The 23,032-nt window shown below is 31.1% G+C and overlaps 1 protein-coding gene across 1 annotated transcript; it reads left to right on the top strand.

The window, feature by feature from the left end:
• Nucleotides 1-13,984: 13,984 nt before the first annotated feature.
• Nucleotides 13,985-15,473, top strand: LOC118748296. The gene is made up of 2 exons (XM_036482671.1): nt 13,985-14,045; nt 14,113-15,473. The coding sequence occupies exons 1-2, from the start codon at nt 13,985-13,987 to the stop codon at nt 15,471-15,473; spliced, it is 1,422 nt and encodes a 473-aa protein (XP_036338564.1).
• The last annotated feature ends 7,559 nt before the right edge of the window (nt 15,474-23,032 follow it).

Raw genomic sequence — 23,032 nt, 5'->3', positions numbered from 1 at the left:
TTTTCAACCCAATTTTTATGTTTTTTTCTAAAGCACTAATTTTGCATGAAATATTTTTAAAGGATTTTCGTTTTCAAAAACAAAATTTTAATGAGTTAATTTTGTGAAGTAAAAAATATATTTGGACAAATTTTTAACCAAACTTTTTATGTATTTTTTCTGTAGCATTATTTTGAATGAGATATTTTTAAAGGAGTTTTATTTTAAAAACAATAATAATCCCCAGTTTCACTGATCAATTTTAAAATTTATCAGGTTGCTAAAATTTAAAATGACAATTGTAATAAATTGTGTGTCATTTTAAATTTTAGCCAAAATTTTCTCTGAGCACATATTTTTTTTTAACAAACATGTTTTGAAACCTTTTTTTAAGTTTAGTGTTTTGAGAAATTTAATTTTAAGTTTTTGGAGTGCGTTTTTAAACAAAATTTTATTTGGTTTTGAAACTAAATATTTTCGCAGTAATTTCTTTGTGAAAAAATTTTTTAGAGATTTTTAGGTAAATTTTGTTCGAGATTTTTATAAATTTTTAATAGATATTTTTGTGGCAAAGAAAAAAAATGGGATTAAGAACGTGCGAAACTTTTTCGAAACAACATTTTTTAGGCAAATTTTTCGAAAACACTTTTTTTGCAGTGTCAATTTGCTAGCTAAAATAAATTTTAAAAGTTTTTCCAGAGAGAAAATTTAAAAAAAAAAAAATTTTTTTCAAACAATTATGTATGTCTTTCAGGCGAATATGATTTTCAAGCAGAAACATGACAAATACATTTTTAGTACTTAAGTTGCAAAAGAAATTAAATAAATTAAAAGAAGGAAAGGGCCCCCTCCTTTCCATAACCGCTCCTTAAGCAACAAGTAGTATGTTAAATCCAAAACAATAGAGACAAAAATTTCACAGTGACAACAATGCTAAAGAAGAGTTAATGGCAATGGCAATAAGAGAAAATTATTAAAATGTAAAAAAAAATATAAACAATAACAAATATAAAGCGACCGCAAAAGACACACACACACAAGCTTACATATATAGGCGCACAATGGATGTTGTCGTCTGCCCGCAAAAACAGGCAATAAAAGCCCAGAAAAACCAGTGCGTGAAAAATTTGCTACAAAAAATGTACATAAAAAATTCAGAACTGAAAAGCATAGAGAACAACAATATGCTATCAATTTTGTCAATAACGTGCGAAATTTATTAAAATTTTATTGCCATGCAAAAATGCGCAAATTCATAAAAATTGCAAGCATTTACAGCGGACATTGTATGTATGAATGCCGCTGAGTAGATATGTACATAAATAAATACATAAATAAGCAATGGCGTGGGTGTTGAAAAAAGTGTGGACATTTTTTTCAACCTGGGGAAAACAAATGGAAATCAGTGGGCAGAACAGCCACTGAAGTTGACCTAAATTAAAATGAAGAGCAAAAATATAAATATTACTGCCAGTTTTTACATTTGAAACAAAAAAAAAAAAAAAAAAAAAAAAAAAAAACTTGCGTCAAACTCCACATTTGCTGGCCGCACAAGCGCCAGCCCGCTTCGGCTATTTGGTGGCAGGCAACAACAAATTTCCACTTGGAAATGCCAGTTAATGGACGAGCAGCGCTGTCGCGGCAGGCAAAACAAAGGCAAAAAATGGAACGCTTAAAAAATTCATATCAAGCATCCATCGCACACGCAACGTGTGGCATATTGAGTTAATTTCAATGAATTTGATGCTCGTCAATAGCAGTAGCGACGACGGCAAAAGGGCAAAAAATCGGCGCCAAAACAAAAATCAGCTAAATGAGTGCAATAAATGGGAAACGCGAGTAAATTAATACTGCAAAATATTTTTGCAATGTTTTTCACGATGTTTATAAATTTGGATAACTTTTTTGCTTTGTTGTTTTTTGAATGAAATTGTTTTAAAATTTTTTGTTTTTGAATTTTTTTTTGTAATTTAAATTTTTTTTTATTTTTGGCACATATTTCTACCATTCATTGAAACGCAATGTTGCGTTAAAAAAATTTGCAAATATTTGTATTCACACAGATGTATAACATATGGCATAAGTATGTCTGTTGGCCATTAAAGAACGCCATCCAACCGCGGAGGGCCTAAAAAAGTGGGCCAACACTATTGTTCTTTAATTGCAGCGACAAATTGACTGCTGTTGGTTGCATGCAATGCATTGATCGAATTAAAAGTGTTCAGCGTAAAAATATAATAAATTACCTTGAAATTTTTTTTGTTTGGAAATAAATTCTTTTAGATAATTTTTGTTCCTATTTGAAGCACGCACGACTATTATATTTTTGCGAATTTCAAGCGTTAAAATTGCAGCACAGAAAATAGCCAAGCTAAAAATAGTAATATATTTTGTGTACTAATAATTTTTTTTAATGAATTTTAAAACTTTTTATTGGATTCGTTTTTCGCATACTTTTAGAAGCAACTATTTCTATAGCCAGCTATTCATGGCTATTTTTAGTAAGCAAAATTATAAAAAAGATTATTTTCAAAGTTTCTTAACGCAAAATTATTTGGAAAGACAATATTTCAATAATAGAAAATATTTAAGAGGACTATTTTATGGTAAATTTTTTTGAAGCTAATTCGAATTTCTTTAAAAATTTGTTGAATTAAATTTTTCTATATTTTTTTTTTAATTTCAGCCAATTTTTGACTATGTATTATTTTTTCGATGCATTTGGTTTTGAAACCACTTATATTTTATGATTTTTTTATATCTGAAGAAAAAACTTTTTGCAAAAAAAATTTGTGTAAGCAAATGTTTTTGAAGCGAAATTTATTTTTTTAACTTAAGAATGTGGGGAAAAATGCATGAATTTTTTGGCTAAAACAATTTTAAAATTAAAAAATATTTTTGTCGGTTCTTACAGCAAATTTTTGAGATTTTGCAGCCTAATATTTTTTTTTCATTAAAAAAAATATAATTTTTTTATCGCATTTTTCCCAACAAGTTTGTAGATTTCTCCTAAAATCATACTCTCTTCGAACCTAACTTTCTTAATTTAAATGTTTTAATAAAAAAAAATAAAAATTTTAGTTGACTTTTTGGATGCAAATATTTTTTCATTTTCTATAAATATTTTGACACATATAAATTTTCTTTGAAGAAGATATTTCCGAAAGAAATTTATTTAAAAATGTTTATAAGAAAATTGAAGCTGTGGTATGGTTTTAAAGTACTGCATCGAATTTGGTGGAATTCAAAAGTAATTTAACTAAAAATTTTTAAAAAATATTTGAACACCTATAAGAAAGTTGTTTTTAATAAATTCCTATTAAACATTTTTTTTTAGAAAATTAAGGTTTTTTGTTGCCACAAAGAGGCGGTAATTCAGATATTTAATTTCTTAAAGTGTTTTCTCGAACCTCTTTCGGGTGTAATTAGAAGAGAAACTAAGCACTCGATACTTCAAACAATTTTATTTCCATACTGAGAGGGAGGAAATTAATCCATCAAAGAGATAATAAAGATACCCAATAAACTATTCCCTTTCCCCATTCCATTATGTCGCTTTAGCAGCCCACTTTTCAATCGAAAGGTATCGCAAAATGTAGAAAGAGTTGAAAAATGCCAACGAATTGCAATCAAAATCAACAAAAATCACTTACAACATTGCAACATTGGCTGTCAACAGCGGAGTAACAACAGCAAACAACATTTAACAACACAAATAGATAGCTTTTGTTATTTTCTTTTTCTATTCCACTAAACTCAGCAATGCGAAACAAAACAACGCGCGACCGGCGACGACCAGAATAAACAACAGTAAGCGTTTCACCGCTGAGCGCAAACAGACAGCAACAGCAGCAGCTGTAGGAAATAGTGACAACAACTCAATGAACACCGAAGTTACTTGTTACTATAAGTAAACAAAAATGCTTGTCAGTGCTGCTGCTGCTGCTGCAGAAAAAGAATGAAGTGCAACATAAACCTGGCAAAAAAAATAAAAATAAAAAAATACGCGAAGGAAGTTCAGCGAAATTGAAGCTTCGCATAAAAGTCGCGTGGAAATCACGTTTTGTTTAGCTGGAGTAAATAGTCATTTGTGTTAAGCTAACTAACTGTATAACAAAAGCAATAATGATAGCTGGCAACAACTGCCGCTACGATGCAGCAATGTTGCAGCAGGAAAGTTGTTGTGGCAAAGGCAAGTCAAAGAAAAAGCGAGGCTAAACAATCAGTAAGGAAATTGTTGATCTGTGCTGCTAGTTGGTTGATTGTTTGCCTGTTGTTTTTGTTAAGGTTTTTGTTGTGACTAACTATTTATTAGCAGTGCATGTTGCGAGCTTTCTTAGGAATTTTGTTGTTGTTCTAGTTGTGTCGGTGCGATTGCCGGTGTTTTGTGTAGCGTTGTTTACAAGGTTGCTGACTATTCGTAAGCAGAAAGGCAGAGGAAGTGAAGACGTTTAGTACATTGATAGAATAAGCACGGAAATGAAGATGGATTAAGAATTGTCAGTAGAAAAAATTACAAAAACCTTAATAACAACAAAAAAGTTATACATAAATGCTTCATGCCATAATATACCTATAGCCATGCTGCTTAGCTGAAGAAATTTCCCTACTGTGCTTTCGAATTCAATTCCAATCATACTCAGTGCCTAAACGTATGCAACAATTTATTTGGAAAACTTTTTATTTTAGCCAAAAATGTCAACCGTCTTCAAATTGCATAATTATCTGGATTAGTTTTACGAAAAAGTAATATATTTAAGAACAAAGTCTGCAAATAGCCATTGAATAGGGTTTCTAGAAAACCAATACTTACATATTCCTAAAAATGTTCGATCTTTTTTTGGTGTATCAGTACTGAGACAGTAAGTATCTAGGATGTACAGGTCCTCTAGCAAATGGCAACTCATAAACCTTAAGTTCATTATTCGTAGCGCGAGAAGTGTTCAATAAGTTCCATCTCTTTCTCGTCTTTCATACTGAAGATCATGTGGCACGTTAGGTTTACTATATGAAGGTCTATCTACCCTTCTGGATAGTTTGAGCAAACCCCGCGTTCGTTGCCTTCTATTTCACTTGCTCTAGAACGCACTTCGATAGGCCACGGAGATTGCTTAGGTGCGTTGGGCATCTCAAACTTTCATAGATGAAACCCCGCTTTTCCGTAGGGTAGGAAAAATTTTGCTAAAGATGGATAAGAGCTCAACAATGGTAATGCATAACAGATGCGCCTAAAAGTATGCAACATGATTGCTAAGGGATTAAATATAAAATGAGTTATTTTCTTAATTATGAGCGCTTATTAAGCTCGTCTGAATATGTTGCGTATTTTTAGGCAAAATTACCATTGAATTTCAAACATTTTAATTTGAAAAATAGGTAAGCGTATTAGAGCCAATCTGATAGCTTTTAAGGTGAAAAACCAAAATTTTCGAATACAAAAAATTTTTTTGAAGAAAAAAGTTTCCCCAACCTCGAAATTTCACTGAAAAACACCTTCGTTTCCCGTTTTACTCCATATCCTACTCCGACCTTTGTTTACTAATTTTCATTTAAGTTTAAATTACCTACCCATCTATGTGGCTCACTTCTATACTCCGTAACATTACCGCTCCATTTAGCCCTTTATTTAATCATGCCACTTCACTTAACTTCCGCTTCACTTCCTTCCCCAGGTATTTGCAGCAATTTATTTAATATTTTAAATGTTTTCAAAAAGTTTGTTAAGCGATTAATTAAATAACATCTGCTCCTAAAAGTTGGCAACACCGAAATTACTTATATTAAAAAAAAGTACCGACCAATTTTCTGTTGTTGCTATTTGCTGTAAATGTGCCAAGTAATAAGCATTGAATTATGGCAGCATTTGTTGTAATGTGAGTTTATAGTAGTTAAGGTGAGTGGATATGGAAAGGAGAGAGAAGAGAAAAGGAGAATGCGTACACAAGAAGGCTGCCTGCACGGTATGAGTGCAAACTTTGCTCAGTCGCTGACATTTTGTTGGCTCATTTATGAAGTTGAAATGCTTAAAAGCTGAAAATAATATGAAATTAAGCATAAAATGGCTGTTTTTCCACAGTAATAAATTTTCATATAAAAAGGCCTCAAGCTCAATAAAAATTGTTTCAAAATTGTCATTCAAAACATTTTTGGAAGTTTAAAAATTTGTAAAAAGTTTTAGTTTTTTGGTGGTTTAAAAAAGTCTAATTCCTACATAGATTTTCTTCAAAATAACGGTCTCACTAAAAATTTTCAATATAAATTTATACAAGGCCAATAAATAATAAAAAAGGGTGTGTTCAAACATTTTAAAAATTTTCATTATTTTGCAATACAAAATTGAATTTAAATACTAAATTAAATCTGGTTATGTAAATGTAAGGAAACTGTAAAAACTATTTTTTTTTTAACTTTAAGTAAAAAAATTATTTGAAATTAGAATTGTACGTAATTTTTTTTTGTAATAAATTAAGTAATTTAAAATTAAATATATTCGTGTCGTATTGTTGTATGTTGTAAATTTTAAAAGCTTAAATAAATGTTTAGAGAACATGAAATCCCAACAAACTCTTTTTAACACTGCCAAAATTTATAATATGACTTTGAGGTTTACGACAAACAACAATTAGACACTTACGACACCCTTGTGAAAACCCCAAAAGTTTTCAAAAAAATTTTTTCATTTGAAATTAAAATTTCAAAACTACACTAGGTCTAGATGTTTTTAACAAAGCCAGTTTTTAATTTAATAATTAAAACCCCAACTGAGAACTTATGAAAAAAAATTTAAATTAAAAATTTTCACTTGCATTCAAATAAATTTAAAATTTAAATTCAAAAATGTGTGGTGTTGAAAAATTTCTACTTTTTCACGGCTTTAATGTAATGCGAAATTTAAAAGTTATTATCCAATTTTTTTTGAATTTATTCTATTAATTTAATAAATTTATGGCATTAGGGAGAGTCATCAAACTTATTGTTTTTACTTTTTGCCAAAAAAAAAATTAAACCACATTTACAAACAATTAGGGTCCTTGGTTTTTTTTATTTTTGGATGCAAAATTTTTTAAAGCTAGCGACTCGGCAAATTAGTACAAAAAACAGTACTTAGTTACTCATTGCCAATCGCATGCTACATTGTCATCATAGTCGCCAAAAGTTTTTTTCATTATTTTTCCCCTTTTTATGTCCTTCATTTTTTGCCCTTTTTACGGCACTCGTAAATTTTTTCACCAATCCATATTTTATAATTTGCATGTCAGCCATGTCGCCATGTAATCGGTGGCAATTTCAGCGACACTATGCCATTATGTAAATTGTCAATTGACATGGACCCTAGAGGGCGGAAATGCAAACAAAAATAAAAATATCAACCAAAAACCGTAGGAAAAATATTTAAAAAAAAAGAAATTTAAAAACCGTAAAATGCGGTATTTGACATTTGTCACGTGACTCGGCGTGGTTCGTGCGCTGCCTGTGACACCAAATTCAAATCGCATACCGCACCACATACACCGACACGCACACTATTGCAACTCGGGTTTATTATGCGGTTTTAGTGTGCTTCGCCTTTGGCAAATACAAATGATATGCTGAGTGTAAATACAAAAGCTGTCAAATTTTGACAGCCACAGACGCTGTTGTTAAGTGACAAGAATGTAAAGTTTTCCAATTTTTCTGCGTTAGAAGTATAAAAAAAGGGAAAGAATTATGCGCAAGATAATAGAAATGCGAACAAATTTTTGCGATCGGAAAGAGAGAGAGTAACATTCAGGAACCAGGTGATATGAAGCCACAAATCATATACATATCTCGGAGGGTAATCTCATTTTTATGTGAAATTCAGTTCATGAAAATATTTGTTGCATAATTTTAGTACGCTATTATTATTAAATACGTTTTCATTGTTGTTATCGATGTAATTGCCATTCTGGTCTATTTATCGTTATCGATATCGGTTTTTTATCGATTTAATTATTTCATTGCGCGAAAATCATCGTTATTTTTATCACTTCTGTTACCCTGTTGCTTATTTACAACATTTTCATTTTTAAACTGTTAAACATCGTTAATTCATAATTTTCTAGATCTTTAATTATTTGGACTCGTCGTTTCGTTTTTTTATGATTTACATTTTTTTTGGTCACGATCGAAGATTTTAAATCTAAATAGGGTTTCAACCTTTCCGAAAACTACCGTTATCGTATATGCTATCGTTATTGTTTTTTTATCGATTATATACAAGTTATCGAAAAATTAATTGTTGTCGAAATAGCTATCGTTATCGACATATTTTTACTTTTATTTTTTAATGCACAGTTATCGAAAAAGTAAACACAGTATTTACCGTTATCGATATATTTTTGGTCTCATTGTTTTATGAATTTTATTTATGTACAAAAAAATTGCTACAAAATCACTATTTCGTATTTAAATAATAGTAGGTGCAAATTTCTCGTTAAATTAAAGCCTAAAATATCGAAAACACTTAAGTCGCATCTCCTACTATTTAAATGCGAGCCAGCAATTTTTGTTTTTTGTTTAAGCTCGTTAAGAAAAACTCATTAGCCAACAACTCCCGACATCAGTGTCAATGGCAAACAACTGCAACAACTTGCCAACTCAATTATCAACATTTCGCACTTTGCCACTAGGAGACAAGATACCCATAAACATACCACACTTATCAAAAAATTACCCCTTCTCAAGCAACTGCCGGCCAGCCACACATTTAGGCAGCAAGTGATTACAGACAAACTGATACAAAGGAAAGGGTAGCAAGAAGCTGACTAGCACGATAATAAAAAAAAGTGTAGCAAATTAAATAAGTAAACAGAGAACCCTTTTAATTGTCCAAAGCGCAAAACGAGCTGACCGACCGACCGACAGACCTACAAAGGGAATTTCGCCTCACTTTGGCCTTACTTTCACTTTCAGCGGCTTGCCTATTTCGTTTGCTCATTGTACTCATTTCCATTAACTTTCATTGCTTCAATGATTACTCGGTCATCCTTTATCGTTTTTTTTTTGGTTTGTCTGTGTGTTCATTGGCGTAGGAATAGCAGCAGAGCTGAAACACTCAAGGGAAATGAGTGAGCACTGATAGCCTCCTTTCTTCGCTCGGTAGCCTATTTTTGTATAAATTTCATAGAGAGCCTTTATTCCAAATGCCTTTGAAGGCTGTGTTATGAAAACAGCATCAAAAATAACAAACGAAATTCCTTGCAAGCAAAGTATGACGCTTTCTGTCTGCTATGTTTGCTTTAAGAGCACTAAGATTCAAAAGGAGTAGCTTTCGATTACACAGGAATATAAATGCATTAATACTTTCTAAAAGTTAGCTAAGTTCCTCAATTTTCCACCGCTGTTGGCCTTTAATGGGTTAACACAAAAGTGGTTTGGCTGCCATCTATGTATGTAGATGGTCTGAATAAAGTTTTATTTCACTTTTTAGTCACTTTTACTTTCAGCATCAGTTTCTCTTCTGGCCTCAGTGGCATAATGAGCGCTTTCATTAGCTCTCTGTATACCATTTACTTGCTCACTGCCTAAATTTTTTCATATCATATTTTATGTCTGTTTGTTTGCTAGCGGAATTTAATTTCTGCTTAGCATTGGTTTTCATGGTTTTCTTTTCCGACTTGTGTCCTCGGGTATTTCCCACAATCACCTTTGTAGAACAAATGTACAAATGTTGATCAAAATTTTAAACATTTAAATCAGATTTATTATTATTATTATAATATAGTGCAAGTTTGAAGGAGTTTGGACTTACCGTTGATTTTTGACAATTTTTTGTTCGCGCATTTTGGTCCATACAAAGCATACGAGCTCTAACCGCCAAAACAACGTAAGCGACATTTTTTTCAAAATTTTCTTTTTGATGCAGAAATGCATCTAGATGCTCGAGGAATATCATCAAAAAGAAAATTTTGGAAAAAATGTCGCTTACGTTGTTTTGGCAATTTTTTTTGTATGGAGAAAATGTGCAGCACCTTCAAAAAAATTCCAAAAATCAACGATAAGGCCAAGCACTTAAAATTTGCACTAAATTTGAATGAGCTACAAACAAACCTGCATACTCATAATGTTTCTAATTAAAAAGCTTAAAATTTTAATGAAACATAAATTAAGTCATCGAAAAGGGAATGGAAAAGAATGCTAAAATGTCTATTCCCTATTTATATTTTCGCCACTGTATTTATAGCTTATATTTTTCATATCCATTAATTCTTTGAAGAAATTAGCATTATTTTGTATAGTTTCACTAAATTCAATTTAGAATCGTTTCATAAAAAAAGAAACTTAACAAATGATTATGAAAACCTTAAAAAAATTGAGACAAGAATGACAGTCTGTATATAAATCCAATAGTGATAATTTTAAGAATATCAATACCAAAAGTAAAAATGATATTGGTACTCATTGCTATTTCGCTGATGACAATTCTCAACTAATACAAAAATCTAAAAAACCACATTTATCGAAATTAAATTTATAAAGCGATTTATAAGTACATTTAATTTCAAATAAAAAATAAAATCTCGATAAATTTTATAATATCTATAAGAACAAAAATATCTCAAGAGCTAAAATCAGTAAAAATACAAAATTCTCGACAACATAAATCGATATCGATAAAAAAATCGATAACAATCATTACAAACATTATGTATTTAAACAACTATTTATAATGAAACCGATAATTATAACAAATTTTCGATAACTATATTGAAATTGATTAGAAATCAAAATTATCGATAAAAATTCACCTATTATAACAACAATGGTATGGGTTTCGAAAATTACAATGGCTTTGACAATAACAAAATTATCGATAACTATGTATAATGATTTAAATAGCAATACAAAATTTTCCTTTATTATAACTATAATATAATATAATAGTTAGAGCAAAAAATAAACGTAAACACTTTATTTCTAAAAACGCTCCAGTTAGTACCAGTTAATTGCGTAATTTTTGTGACTCAAACTCAAAGAGCCAACGCGATTGATAGGCAAACCGCAAAAAAAAAGAAAAAAAAAAAGAAAAAATGAACAAATTAATTGACGGCTTGAGATAATAAAAGAAGCAGATAAAAAAGAGGAACTGGTTAAGTAAAACATTCACAAATTTCCTCCAAACACACTATTCGATAATCAAAAGAGATAAAAACCGTAAAAAAGTGCAACATTTACTTCGGAATGCTAGACTGTCAAATAGCTAATGAATGAACGATTGTCTGTCTACGCTACTTCTTTAATTAACGGTGCCAAATCAAATCAGAAAAAAATGGTAAACAAAACTAGCAACTAGTAGAAAGTGAATGAGTCGGAATAAATACAGCAGCAACAACAACAAAACCAAATTAATTGTAGCATTGCCGGCGGCAAGCATTGCAGCTTTTATTTTGATCCTCGCTTTTGGCCATAAATCAAGCCAGACAAACAAAGTGATTAGGCCAAGTGGATGATCAACATTAGATTGTACTTTCAATTGCCATGAAGATCGTGATGAATATGGGAAAAAGGCGGCGATGTGGCTGTTAGGTAATCAAAAACAAAAATTTAAAAGGAAGTAAAACAAAAGAGGTAAGCAAATAAAAGAGAAATATGTTTTTGCTGCTACGATCAGCTATTGAATATATAGAACATCGATTAACCAAAGACTTTGTGACTATTTATTCATGGGAATTGAATATTAAAGAGAGTGATTTCGTCAGCATTGACTAAGAAGTCCGCCATGGGTAGGTGGTACACCATTTTTCATGAAGTAATGAAAAGTGAGAATTTGAAAATAACATAAAATTCACAAATTATTTCATGAGCTGGTTGTAAATTGCATAAGGGTGCACGAATGAAATGATGTCTTTTCACAATTTTTCAAAGCCTCAAATATTAGCTTGTTAGCTCTTTTAATCAGAGAAATAAAAACCCAAGATGCCAAGACTATCGAGAGACTGTAAAGTAGGTGCAAATGTCTAGGGGCCATATTCGAGTAGAAAATTATAGAAAATATTTTTTTTCTTATTCTTTTCCAGATTTTAGGAGATTCTTGTGTGTTTTTTTTTTTGAAATATATTCGGAGGTTTCGGAATTTCTCGCATTTTTTTAAACCTTTTGAAATTTTAAATATCAGGCAAATTTTTTTTTAGTTTTGTCTTAAAAAATATAAAGGCAAATTACTCGAAGTATTTAAAGTTTATTGTTTACTAAAATTGATTACTCCATGCGGTCTCTGAAAGTAAAATTGCATTCAAAAGAAAACGTTTTTAATAAAAATTAATAGCTAGGTACATTAATGTTATTAAAAAATCCAAGAGAAAATTTTTTGTTTGCGTAAATTTCTTAAAAATAATAATAATAAATTATTCACTTAGGTTAATACCAAAATGTATCAATAAAAAATTTTATGCATAATTTTTTATTTTTTTTTTTAATTAGAGAAAAATTTTATGTGTATATCAAATATTTTCTTCGTTCAAAAATAAAATCTATATTTTTTTGGAAACAAATTTATGCATTTTTATAGAAATAATAAATAAATAAATAAGAAATAAACAAAAATTTAAGTAGAAAATTAATCTAATTTTAAAATATATTTAAGAAAATGAGCTAGGTACTTTTTTCTTTCTCACAAAAAACTTTCAGCATTCCATTTTGGGAACCCCAAAAAAGACTAAAAATTGTTTAATAATTTTATTTTCGCCATAATGTTAAAAAAAAAAAATAAGATTCATCATTCATTTACTAGCGCAGAATTATGTTGTAAAGTTTTTTAACCTTCTTCATAAAAAATAAAATATATTTAAAAATTTTGATTCTGTATATTTTTATGATTTTGAGTGTCATTCTTTAAAAAAGCTCAACAAATTGATTAAAATGCAATATAAAGAATCCATTAAGGTGTTTGTTTTCAAAAAAATTAGTTGTTTAATTTTATTATTACGAGTACATCTATTATTTTTTAGTTGTTTTATTTTTGACCATCAAATTGTAAATTTTATTTCCTTTAGTTGTGGTAAATGCCGGAATTCAAAATTGTGCGACCTTTGAACTCAACTAAAGTTAATACAATTTATGCATATTATTTTTTCTTTACAAAAAAAAGGGAAAAGGGCAAACATTTTTGTAGCACAAAAGCTGTTTGTGAAGTTGCGTCAATGAAAGGCATTATCATTTTTTCTTAAGTAAAAAAAAAAAATTTGATTTGCGGCTCAGTTTAAAAATACACAAATACCATAATTTTTTCCATTTTTCACAATTTTTTTCCTATTTAAAAACAAAGAAAAATTCAAAATTTTTTTAATAGAAGGACGCTGTTAACTTCTTTTTTAAAGAAAATATTCCAAAGAGTTTAATCTCGAAACGCAAAAGATATTAATTAATCTATAATCATTTATGGATTAAACAGCAGACAGCATCTAAAGAAAACTGGTACGAGTCTCGTAACTCCGCATTGCATTCTAAGCTTCTCTTAAGACCAAAATTTAGTCCCTTCTATGTTTAGTACCAAAAACTCGATTTTTGGACTCCGAAATCGTTTTAAACGATTCATTTAATATAACACAAAAGAGCAAAGTTTTTTCCTATAGGATTTTTCAAAAGAGCTTGCTTGAATTCCACACGAATTCTCCGTTTACTAGCCTCACGAAACACCCTTTAAACTATAGCTCTTTTGAATAACTGCTTTATCTAACTGATTAAAAAGCCCAAGCGACTCTGCAGACAATTACGCAGATAAACTAAATACGTTATGTTACGGAAAGCAGTGCCAGCTCTACTAAATAGTAGCTGCTATACTGCGAAGCGGCGCAGTAGTAGATTCGCGAAAATAAATTGGATAATCCAAATTTCAATCCATTGGTTCTAATTAGTTTATTGTTTATACGCTAGAGTATAAATAACACTGGTGATGTCGGCCAACCAGCAAAAACTCAAGCGATTGTTGGCGTTGGCTATCTGGTTCGCCCTACTGGTTGTCATATTTCTGATTTACAGTATATCGATGCGAGATTATGCCACCGCAAGCGACAGCAATCGCATTAACTCATCGTTCGCTGCTGCAAGTAAGTTAGGTTTTGGCTTGCTGCTCATTCATTACAGTAAAAATTTCGCTATCCCTCTACTTTCCAGCAGCTCCCAGTCGAGAGGAGATCATTCGATTGCACGCGCAGGAATTTCCCAATGTGCCCTTTGAACATTGGCAACGCCTATCGCTCAAGCAACTGAATGACTCCTGCGCCCAGGTACCGCCCATGCACTCGTTGCGCTTCCACAACAACTACTGGCAGGTATTCCACAATCGCAACGTCACATACCACCTCTTCAACGCATATTTTGATGTGCGTGCGTATGCAATGCAGCGCGGTGCTGTGGTGCGCGTGCTCGCCATGGCCAACGAGGTGCCAGCGCCGTCCCATCCAAGCTACTGCCAGTTGTGGTACGATACACTCAGCGTGCCGGTGATTGTGCCTGTGGTGGAGCAGCGTCTGATTTGGTTCCTAGAATGGGGTACATATGGCGACTACTATCCCTACTTGCTCAGCTGCGTTCCGCCGTTGCCGTTGCGTCAGACACCGCCCCGCGCTGTCTCCCTGGTGGCGCGCTTTTGTGACACCGCGTCGAATATGCTACGTGTGCTCTACGAACATCCAGCCGCCAATGAGACCCAGCACGGGTTTGCTGTGTGCGTGAAGGGGCTGGATTACCTGTATGACGATATGGGTCCGCGGCTGGTGGAATGGCTGGAGTTACAGCGGCTGCTTGGCGCACGCAAAGTCATCACCTACAAGCTGGTGCTGCATCCGAATTTGGCGCGAGTGCTGCAGCACTACGTGGCAGAGGGATTCGTCGAGCTGCTGCCGCTGAGTTTAGGTTCAGAGATGGCTGACCTACCGCATTACTTGCACGACTATCTGCACTCGGATATCGCCAACAAGCGGCTGAATGAGTTGGTGCCCTATAACGACTGCTTCTACCGCAACATGTACAAGTACGCCTATATAGCGGTGGTGGATGTGGATGAGGTGATCATGCCGTTAGGCAACAGCATCAGCTGGCAACAGCTGATCGAAACGGCGCTGCGTCGGCGCACTGAAGACTGTCCGCGCGGCTATGCAAGCGTCTGCGTGCGGAATGCGATCTTCCCTATAAATACGATGAACTACACTGAAACGACGACGGCGCAAAGTCACATGTTCCTGTTGCAACACGTGCATCGGCTGAACCGTACCGGTGAAGTAAATGATGCCGTGAAGTGCTTCCACAATACCAGCGAAGTGCTGACGTTGCATAATCACTACCATATTGCGAGATTGGAGGGCTGCCATTCGTTTCATTTTGAGCCGGTAGAGGCACAGCTGCAGCACTATCGGTTGCTGGAAGAGACGGCGGCGCAGGCGGCGCTGACACGCGATGAAAGTATATATCGATACAAGGACGCGCTCGTGCGCAATGTTGAGGCAGTTCTGCGGCAGCTGGGTTACCTGGATTGAGGGGCTAGTCTACGAACTGGCGTTAGTCCAGAATTCGATTCTCACAATTTAAGCCTCATATTCATATTTAACAAAACATTTATTTTTATCATTAATAATAGGAAATTTATATTTAATAAAAAACAATTTGAGAGTATTTTATCTGTATAAACTTACTGGGAAATTTATTAGCCGCATTAAAAATTATATATCCAAAATGGAAGACTAGAAGAATGAATGTAAATTTTTCCGAAAGTTTCGAAAGTTAAATCACTGTAATGTAAAAAAAAACGGGAAATTTATTTCAAGACCAAAAACGGATTGAAGATATAAGAAATCTTAAAAGTATTTATAATTTGAAAAAATTCGAGTGCCCACTCAAAATTCAAACTTAAACATGGATCCATAACAGAAATTTAAAAAGTGGGGAATTCTGAACTTTATGGGAAAAATTTAAGTTGAAAAAAAAAATTTTTTTAACTTCGTGAACAAAAATATTGAGAATTTTTTTTTACAAAACCAGTAATAAAATGTGTTAGGAATTCCCGGCTTTATGTCCAAAGCTCAAAAAGTAAACTGAAATTATATTAATAGAATTATGAGTTTAAAAAGTACTAGGAAATCTTATTTCATAGCAAAATACTGTTTCTGATATCATAAGTTAAAAAATACTGGAAAATTTATGACTTTCGTTGCAATAGGCAACTGCTGGAAATTTTTGAACAATGCTGAAAAGGCGAAGACTAAAACTGAGGCCTTTGAAGAGATGAAATGAAAATTTAAGAAGAAATTTGTGGCACAAAAATTTTTAATGCTATTTAAAAATTAGGTATTTAAAAATTCGCTGAAATTGCGATACGATTGGCAATTTGACCATGCAAAAAACTGTCACCTGAAATTGCATATGAATTGCTTATTGTGAATTATTAATGAGCAAAACAAGAAATATTTTTTTATTACTGTTTGTTGAAAAAGTACATTCTTTGCTTTTGCTGTAAATTTTTTTTTGATTGAACAAAATTTCTTTTCCATTTCTTGCGCGTCGTTTTGTATGAGAATCTTGTTCTTGAGATTCAAAGGTCACTCATCGCGAATTTCCATTTTTCATTTAAATAAAACTGGAAAAAATTGGCCTCAATTTTGAAATTTCATATCTCGGTTTTAAGTGAACGTATCGGAATAAATGATATTGAAGGCTTTAAAACCGGTCTTGTATGATTCTTTCATGAATTCACTCCTCTAAAATTATTCAAGATTAAAATCGAACATTTTTTTACAGTAAAAAAAAAAAAAAAATCCAAAAATCAACGGTACTTTGATATGACTTCAAACTTGCACTTTGTTATTCGAGAATGGAATGGGCTATAAAACTGCATGCCTAAAAAATCTAAAAATTTTCATTAAAATTTCACACATTTTCATAAATTTCAGAAAACTTGGTATACAATTGTATATCCTAGCAAATTCTACTATAACAAAGTGTAAGTTGGAAGTGGCTACCCTTGATTTTGGCAATTTTTTTGTTCACGGTGTTGTGCATTTTCCTCCGTATAAATAAATTATCGACTTTTACCTTGAATAACTTTCGGCGGAGTGAATTTATGGAAAAATAAATTCTGAATTGTTATACAGCATTCAGTTTTCTTCATATTATTTGTATGTGTACATACATATATCGTTCATTCCCATACATTGACTGGAAAAGTAGTAACGAAGTTTCAAAATTGAAAGAATTTTTTTCCTGTATTTATATGGAAAATTGAAATTCGAAATCTTAATAATGCAGGCTGCGCTTTCGACAGGCGTTTTTCCACTGTTTCGAAAATATTTCGAAGGGGATTTTGATATAAAAAGATATTCGATTTTTTTGAACCAGTCTAATGTATGGATATATGCATATCTAATAAGCGGAGAACCAAGTTATGAAGGTTAAGATTCCCCTCAAGTGCATACTAAACCAATCGATAACTTCGAGTTTATTTTATTTCTATTTTTTATATTTGTTTTAGATTATTAAACAAAATAAAACAAATTTCAATATTTCTTCAACATTTGTATAAGCTTATTCAACTCGCTTTTCCATGAGCACATTGCCCCCTCATTTGACTTGTTGCACTCTATTCACAGCATTAGTGCAGTAGACAGAAAAATGAGCTCGAAAAGAGCGCAAATAAATGGAAATAAGTGAATAAATAAAATAGAACCGGAAGCGCATCCTTTTCAAATACGAAATTCAAGAGAAAATTGTACACATAAAGCAACAGAGGAACAAATACAAAAAAGAAAAAAAAACTAAAAAAACTTGATACTTGCGCATAAATACATACATATGTACATGTGTGGCAGATGAAAAATATTGCTACATGCAGGGTAGGGGGAGGGGGAGGGGGAAGGAGGTTAAAGTGGCTTGAGTGTGCTAGGCTGAGTTGGGCGCGGCGACGCAATGAAAATGAGCAACATGTGTGAAGGAAAAAAAATGACAAATTAGAAAAATATAAACTCATGAGTTGAAATGATATTTGTGCATGTTGCGAGTTCATAATAGCTTTTGTTGTTATTTTTGTAGACTACCAGACAAGCTCATATATTCACTCGCAACTGCATTGGCAATGCAGATGAATTGGCTGTGGCTGTGGCTGTGGCTGTGGCTGTAGCAGCATAGAATGAGCTAAACAAATAATAACACTCAGCTATGAATGTCTGTCTGCATATCTGCTTGGCTGAAGTTAATACACAAACATAAGCACATTACACTTGTATGTATGTATGTAAATAAACGCATTCACTACCGCCTGAGTAGCTGCTTGACTACGTGTCTGCCCTTCGCACAGCTTTTCAGCTAAGCAACCCAGACTAAATAGACGAGCGCAAGCGAAAATGTCTGTCTGCTTGTTGGCTTGCTACGCTGTGAATGACTACATACACACATGAAAAAATAAAATAAAATAAGAAAAATAGCAGCTACAAAAAATAAAAAAAAACCTAAGCACACATATTCATTGAGAAAATTCTGTGAAAAGTAGGAAAAGTAGCATGCTAGCTTGTTTTTTTTTTGATGGCCATATCACTCCTCTATTGAATATGTATTAGTTAGTTATGTACATAAATATGTACATACACATCTACATATGTATACATACATATATAATTCAACTGAGTAGCTTGCTCTAAATTCAAAAATTGACAGACATATCCGGTACAAGCAGTCGATACAGAAAACAAGCAATGCTCGAGGGGAACTCGCTGTTGTAGGAGGAAAGTATTATTTTTATTTCTTATGGGCGGGTGAAGGTGCTAAACTTACGCCTCACATTTTCCATGATTACAATATTGCTTTACTTATTGCCACTGAATATATTTGACGCGAGCTACAGTAGCTAAAAAGTAAAAAAAATTTGATTTTTTTTCATTTATGACTGTCAAAATTATGCAAAAATTTTGAACAATTCTTTGCGAAGATAAAACAAATTTCGTTTTTGAAGTATTTAATTTTTTTTTTCCAAAACAAAAACAGTAAAAATAGCATTTCATTTACATTTTCTAATTTTTATACAAATTTTTAAATATTCCAGTTTATATTGTTAATTTTTTGTTTTAACAGTTTAAAAAATCGTAATTAATTTTTTTTTTCATTTTTAAACTTTTAAATTAAACGCAGCTTAGATTTTTTGCATATCAATTTCTCTTCAAAATTCAATGTGGATTTTAATATGAATTTGAATTTGATTTTGTTCAAAAGTGAAATAGGAATAAAATTATTTAAATTTCAATTTGAATATGAATTTAAATTTGCATCTGAATTTTGTTTAGTTTTGATTTAAAAATTTGAATTAAAAATTTTAATTTTTTTTTGGAAAATAAATTATTTAATTGTGTAATAATTGTTCCGGTACCTCTTCAACGTTTTTTACAAGAGTTAGTTTAAAAAAATCAAATTTCGTTTTTTTAATTGCTTGTTCAAAATATAATCATTGCATATTTTTTTCAAAAATTTTCAAATACGAAAATTTTTATCAAAAAATAAACTTTCAATAAAAAGTTGCTGAAAAGTTTCTGAACCATTAAAAATTGAGAAGTATGTAGATATTGTTTTATTGAGTGTTCTATATCATTTAATCAGAGTTATTGCTGTTCTCTTTTTTTTTAAATAAATAAATTTGAATATCATTTTAAATTAAAATTCCTTTTATTGTTTTTTTTTTAATTCAACAAACATTTTTTACTTTTCCAGCTGCTCCCAGCTGCTTATTTCAAAGATGGGCACATCGACAAAAAACGTAAAAATTCAATTCAATTGTAAACTGCAAATTTGTTTTTCTTGAAAACTTCTTTTCAAACTATGAAAAAAAACAGATGAGTTGTACGAGATTTTTTCGAATTTGAGTTTCCCTCTAAAAATATTTTTTTGTTTAAAGTAATGGATACAAGTTTGCAACAATTTTTTTTTTTAATATTTTAAAATTTTCAAAATTTTAATTTTTTCAAAACATTTGTTTAAGTAACCTATGCGATAAATTAATTTTTTAAATTTAATAGAGTAAAATAAAATAAAAGCTTAAAAAAAAAAATAGGAACCTCTCTTTTGGAAAAGTAATAACTTTGTATTCCATTTTTTTGTTTAAAAATATTTTGCTTTAATGCATTAATTTACGAGTACTTTTTTAAACCAATTTTTTAAATTTATATTATTTTTTTATTTTTTTAAGTCTAATAAGTTATTTAACCTAATGAATATTCTTCAAGTAGAAACAAAAGTCTTGAAACCCCTTTTATATAGTATTATATTAATTATCTCATTTTCAAAACCTGTTTTTTTTAAATGTTTTTTACTTTTATTTTTTAAGTTTCAGGGCCGTTAACTTATTTATTTTAAAGTATAGTTAAATCTAAATTTCTATGCAGTTAAGTTTAACTAATGTTTTAACTATACTTTTACATAGATAAGCTAGTAATTAATATTGTAAAATGTTTACTATTTGATGTTTTTGTTGAAAAGCTTGTTGAAAAGGAATTAAAGTGGGTTTGCTAAAAATTGGTTTAAATTAAATGTGTTTATCTTAATTCAGAAGAAATGATTTTATTAAGTTTTAGGAAATAGTTTTTTTTTTAAGTTTTAACAACATTTTTTTAATGAAACTGTTAATAGTCATTTAGACATTTGCATTAATTTCCCACCATCTAAAGCGACCGCAATTGCTACATATAAAATAAAAAAATCTCTTAATTTTCTATAGAATTATCATCAATTTCAATTAAGCCATAAAAGCACAAATTAAATTATAAATAATTAATACATTAAAGCCAATAAATTGATTAACTATGCAAATATACTGCCAGGAAATATTGACAACCAATGCATGAAGAAAAAAATAAACAGAAAAAAAAACAGACTGCAGAGCAAGACCTGTTGGCAAAAGGCCAATTGCGTCTCCTTCGCTTGCTGTCCATTTCCCGCCGAATTGCCTGCACTCTGCTAAGCTGCCACTGATTGGCTTCGGCCTTTTTAGCCCTTTTTTGCCTTTTGGCTGCCCGCCACCAGCTTTCCACGTTTGTTATTTTGTATTCAATTTACATAATTAACTTCATTGTAGCAAATAATAAGTAAAAACAAAAACAACAACCGCGTTTTGTTAACAAAACACCGTGCCGTCGGCATATGAGAACAGTGTGTGCAAATAATGCTGAAACCAATAAATTTAATGTAGTGAAAAACGTGAAAAATTAGATCGAGAAAAGTGCGGGGGAAAGCAAGAGTGAGACAGAGCATATAGGATTTAACAGCGGCCCTTGTCGGCAGTGAGCTGTTGCATCATCCGACAGTGAGACATAACGATGTTGCCACATGCCCGACAAGTGCCATATGCCAATAGCATTTTTGTACATACAACACTTTCAGAGGGCAAAAACAACAACAACAACATATACGCGTAGTGTATTACAAGACACTGATGGCACAGCAGCAAATCGAGTCAAGTGACTAAGCCAATTTTGTTCAAGCAGCGTCTACTAAAAAGCTGGGGTCGTGAATAATGCATCGACAGCAACAACAATGATAGCAGCAACTAGCTGCGTGCTTTTTGCATTGTTGCAACTAAAATTGTGCGGCTAATTCAATTAGCGGCGTTATTGGTTAGCTGGTTGGTTGCCTTGTTGGCTGGCTGCTTTTGATGGCACTTATGCAGAGCAGCAATCAATTAAAAGTGAAGCATGCTCTTCAAAGCGAAGAGTAGGGAGGAATGGAGGCAATGGAAGGATGTCACTTCTAGTTTGTTTACTAACCGGAACTGGTATTCGTTTTGCAATAAAAAATTTTCGATTTCGAATAATAAGAAAATCAATCTTGAAAAATGAAGATATTTCGAATGTAAATTTTCGAGAATTAAAAAAAAAAAATAAAACATTTTGATGTCTTTCAAAATTTACTACAAAAAGTAATTTTTTATTTTCTATAGTTTAATTTAAAGAAAATTTAATGTTAATTAAAAAAGTATTTTTGATTAAAAGCGCGTTTATTGAAAAAAAAATCCAAAAATTTATATTTTTGAAAACAAAAATATTTTTAGTCCTGATTAATAAAATGTTGGAAATAAAATGAGAGTTAGTGCTATAAATTTTAACTTTTACTCATCAGTAACGTAACTCTTCTTCTTACCAACCCTGAAAATTTTTAATAAAAAAAAAAAAATATTTTAAACAAAAATTCGTGAGGTACTCAAAAATCACAAATTATTGCCAAACAAATTTCAAAGCAAGTAAAATTAAATGTTCCAAACAAAATAGTTTTAAAGTTTTGAAATTGTACCTATTTAAAGAAATTTTTAAAAGTTTATAATTTTTTATAGGTATTTTACTTACGAAGCTTTTATTTTCTTGCCAGCACTGAAAGTTTTTAATAAAAATAAAAAAAATTTAATTAATAATTCGTGAGTTACCTAAAAATTTCAAACCTATGATAAAAAAAAAAAAAAAAACTTTCAAAGAAAATAAATACAGTTCTCAAAACAAAAAAGTTTTAAAGTTTTTTTTTTTTTTGTTTAATTGTACTAATTTATAGAGACTTTTTAAAGTTTATGATTTTTTAGAGGTATTTTAATAATTTTGTGACAATCAGCTGATAGTGTTTTTACTTAAGAGGCTGTACGATGCCCTTATTTTCCTGCCAGATCTGGAAATTACAAAAAAAAAATAAAAATTCTTGAGCTAAGGGCTGTTTCCAGCTCGAAAGAAAAACAAAAAATTCATACATATAAAATAAATGGAAAAGAAATTTTATTCTGTTAAAATTTCTTAAGTCAGTTTGCAGCTCTCAATAGCAGAAAATGTTCGTATATTTATATCTTTAAGAAAATTTGCAGCAAGAGCAAAGTGCTTTTTCAAGCAACAGAAATAAAATTATTTTTTATGATTTTTCTTGAGAGCTGGATTCTAAGCTTTACCAAAAAATCTCAAAATTTTGCTAAAAACTAAAATTTTTCAAAGAAAGTAAAATACAATTTTCCAAACAAAACAGTTTTAATGTTTTTAAAATTGTAGCTACTTATTTCTACAAATTTTTAAAAGTTTACAATTTTTAGAGGCAT

Source organism: Rhagoletis pomonella, unplaced genomic scaffold, assembly GCF_013731165.1.
Source record: "Rhagoletis pomonella isolate Grant_MI unplaced genomic scaffold, Rhpom_1.0 Rhpom_scaffold_00013, whole genome shotgun sequence".
In the NCBI taxonomy this organism is placed as follows: domain Eukaryota; kingdom Metazoa; phylum Arthropoda; class Insecta; order Diptera; family Tephritidae; genus Rhagoletis; species Rhagoletis pomonella.
The sequence above is the reverse complement of the archived record's forward strand: the minus strand, read 5'-3'. Positions and strand labels throughout refer to the sequence as shown.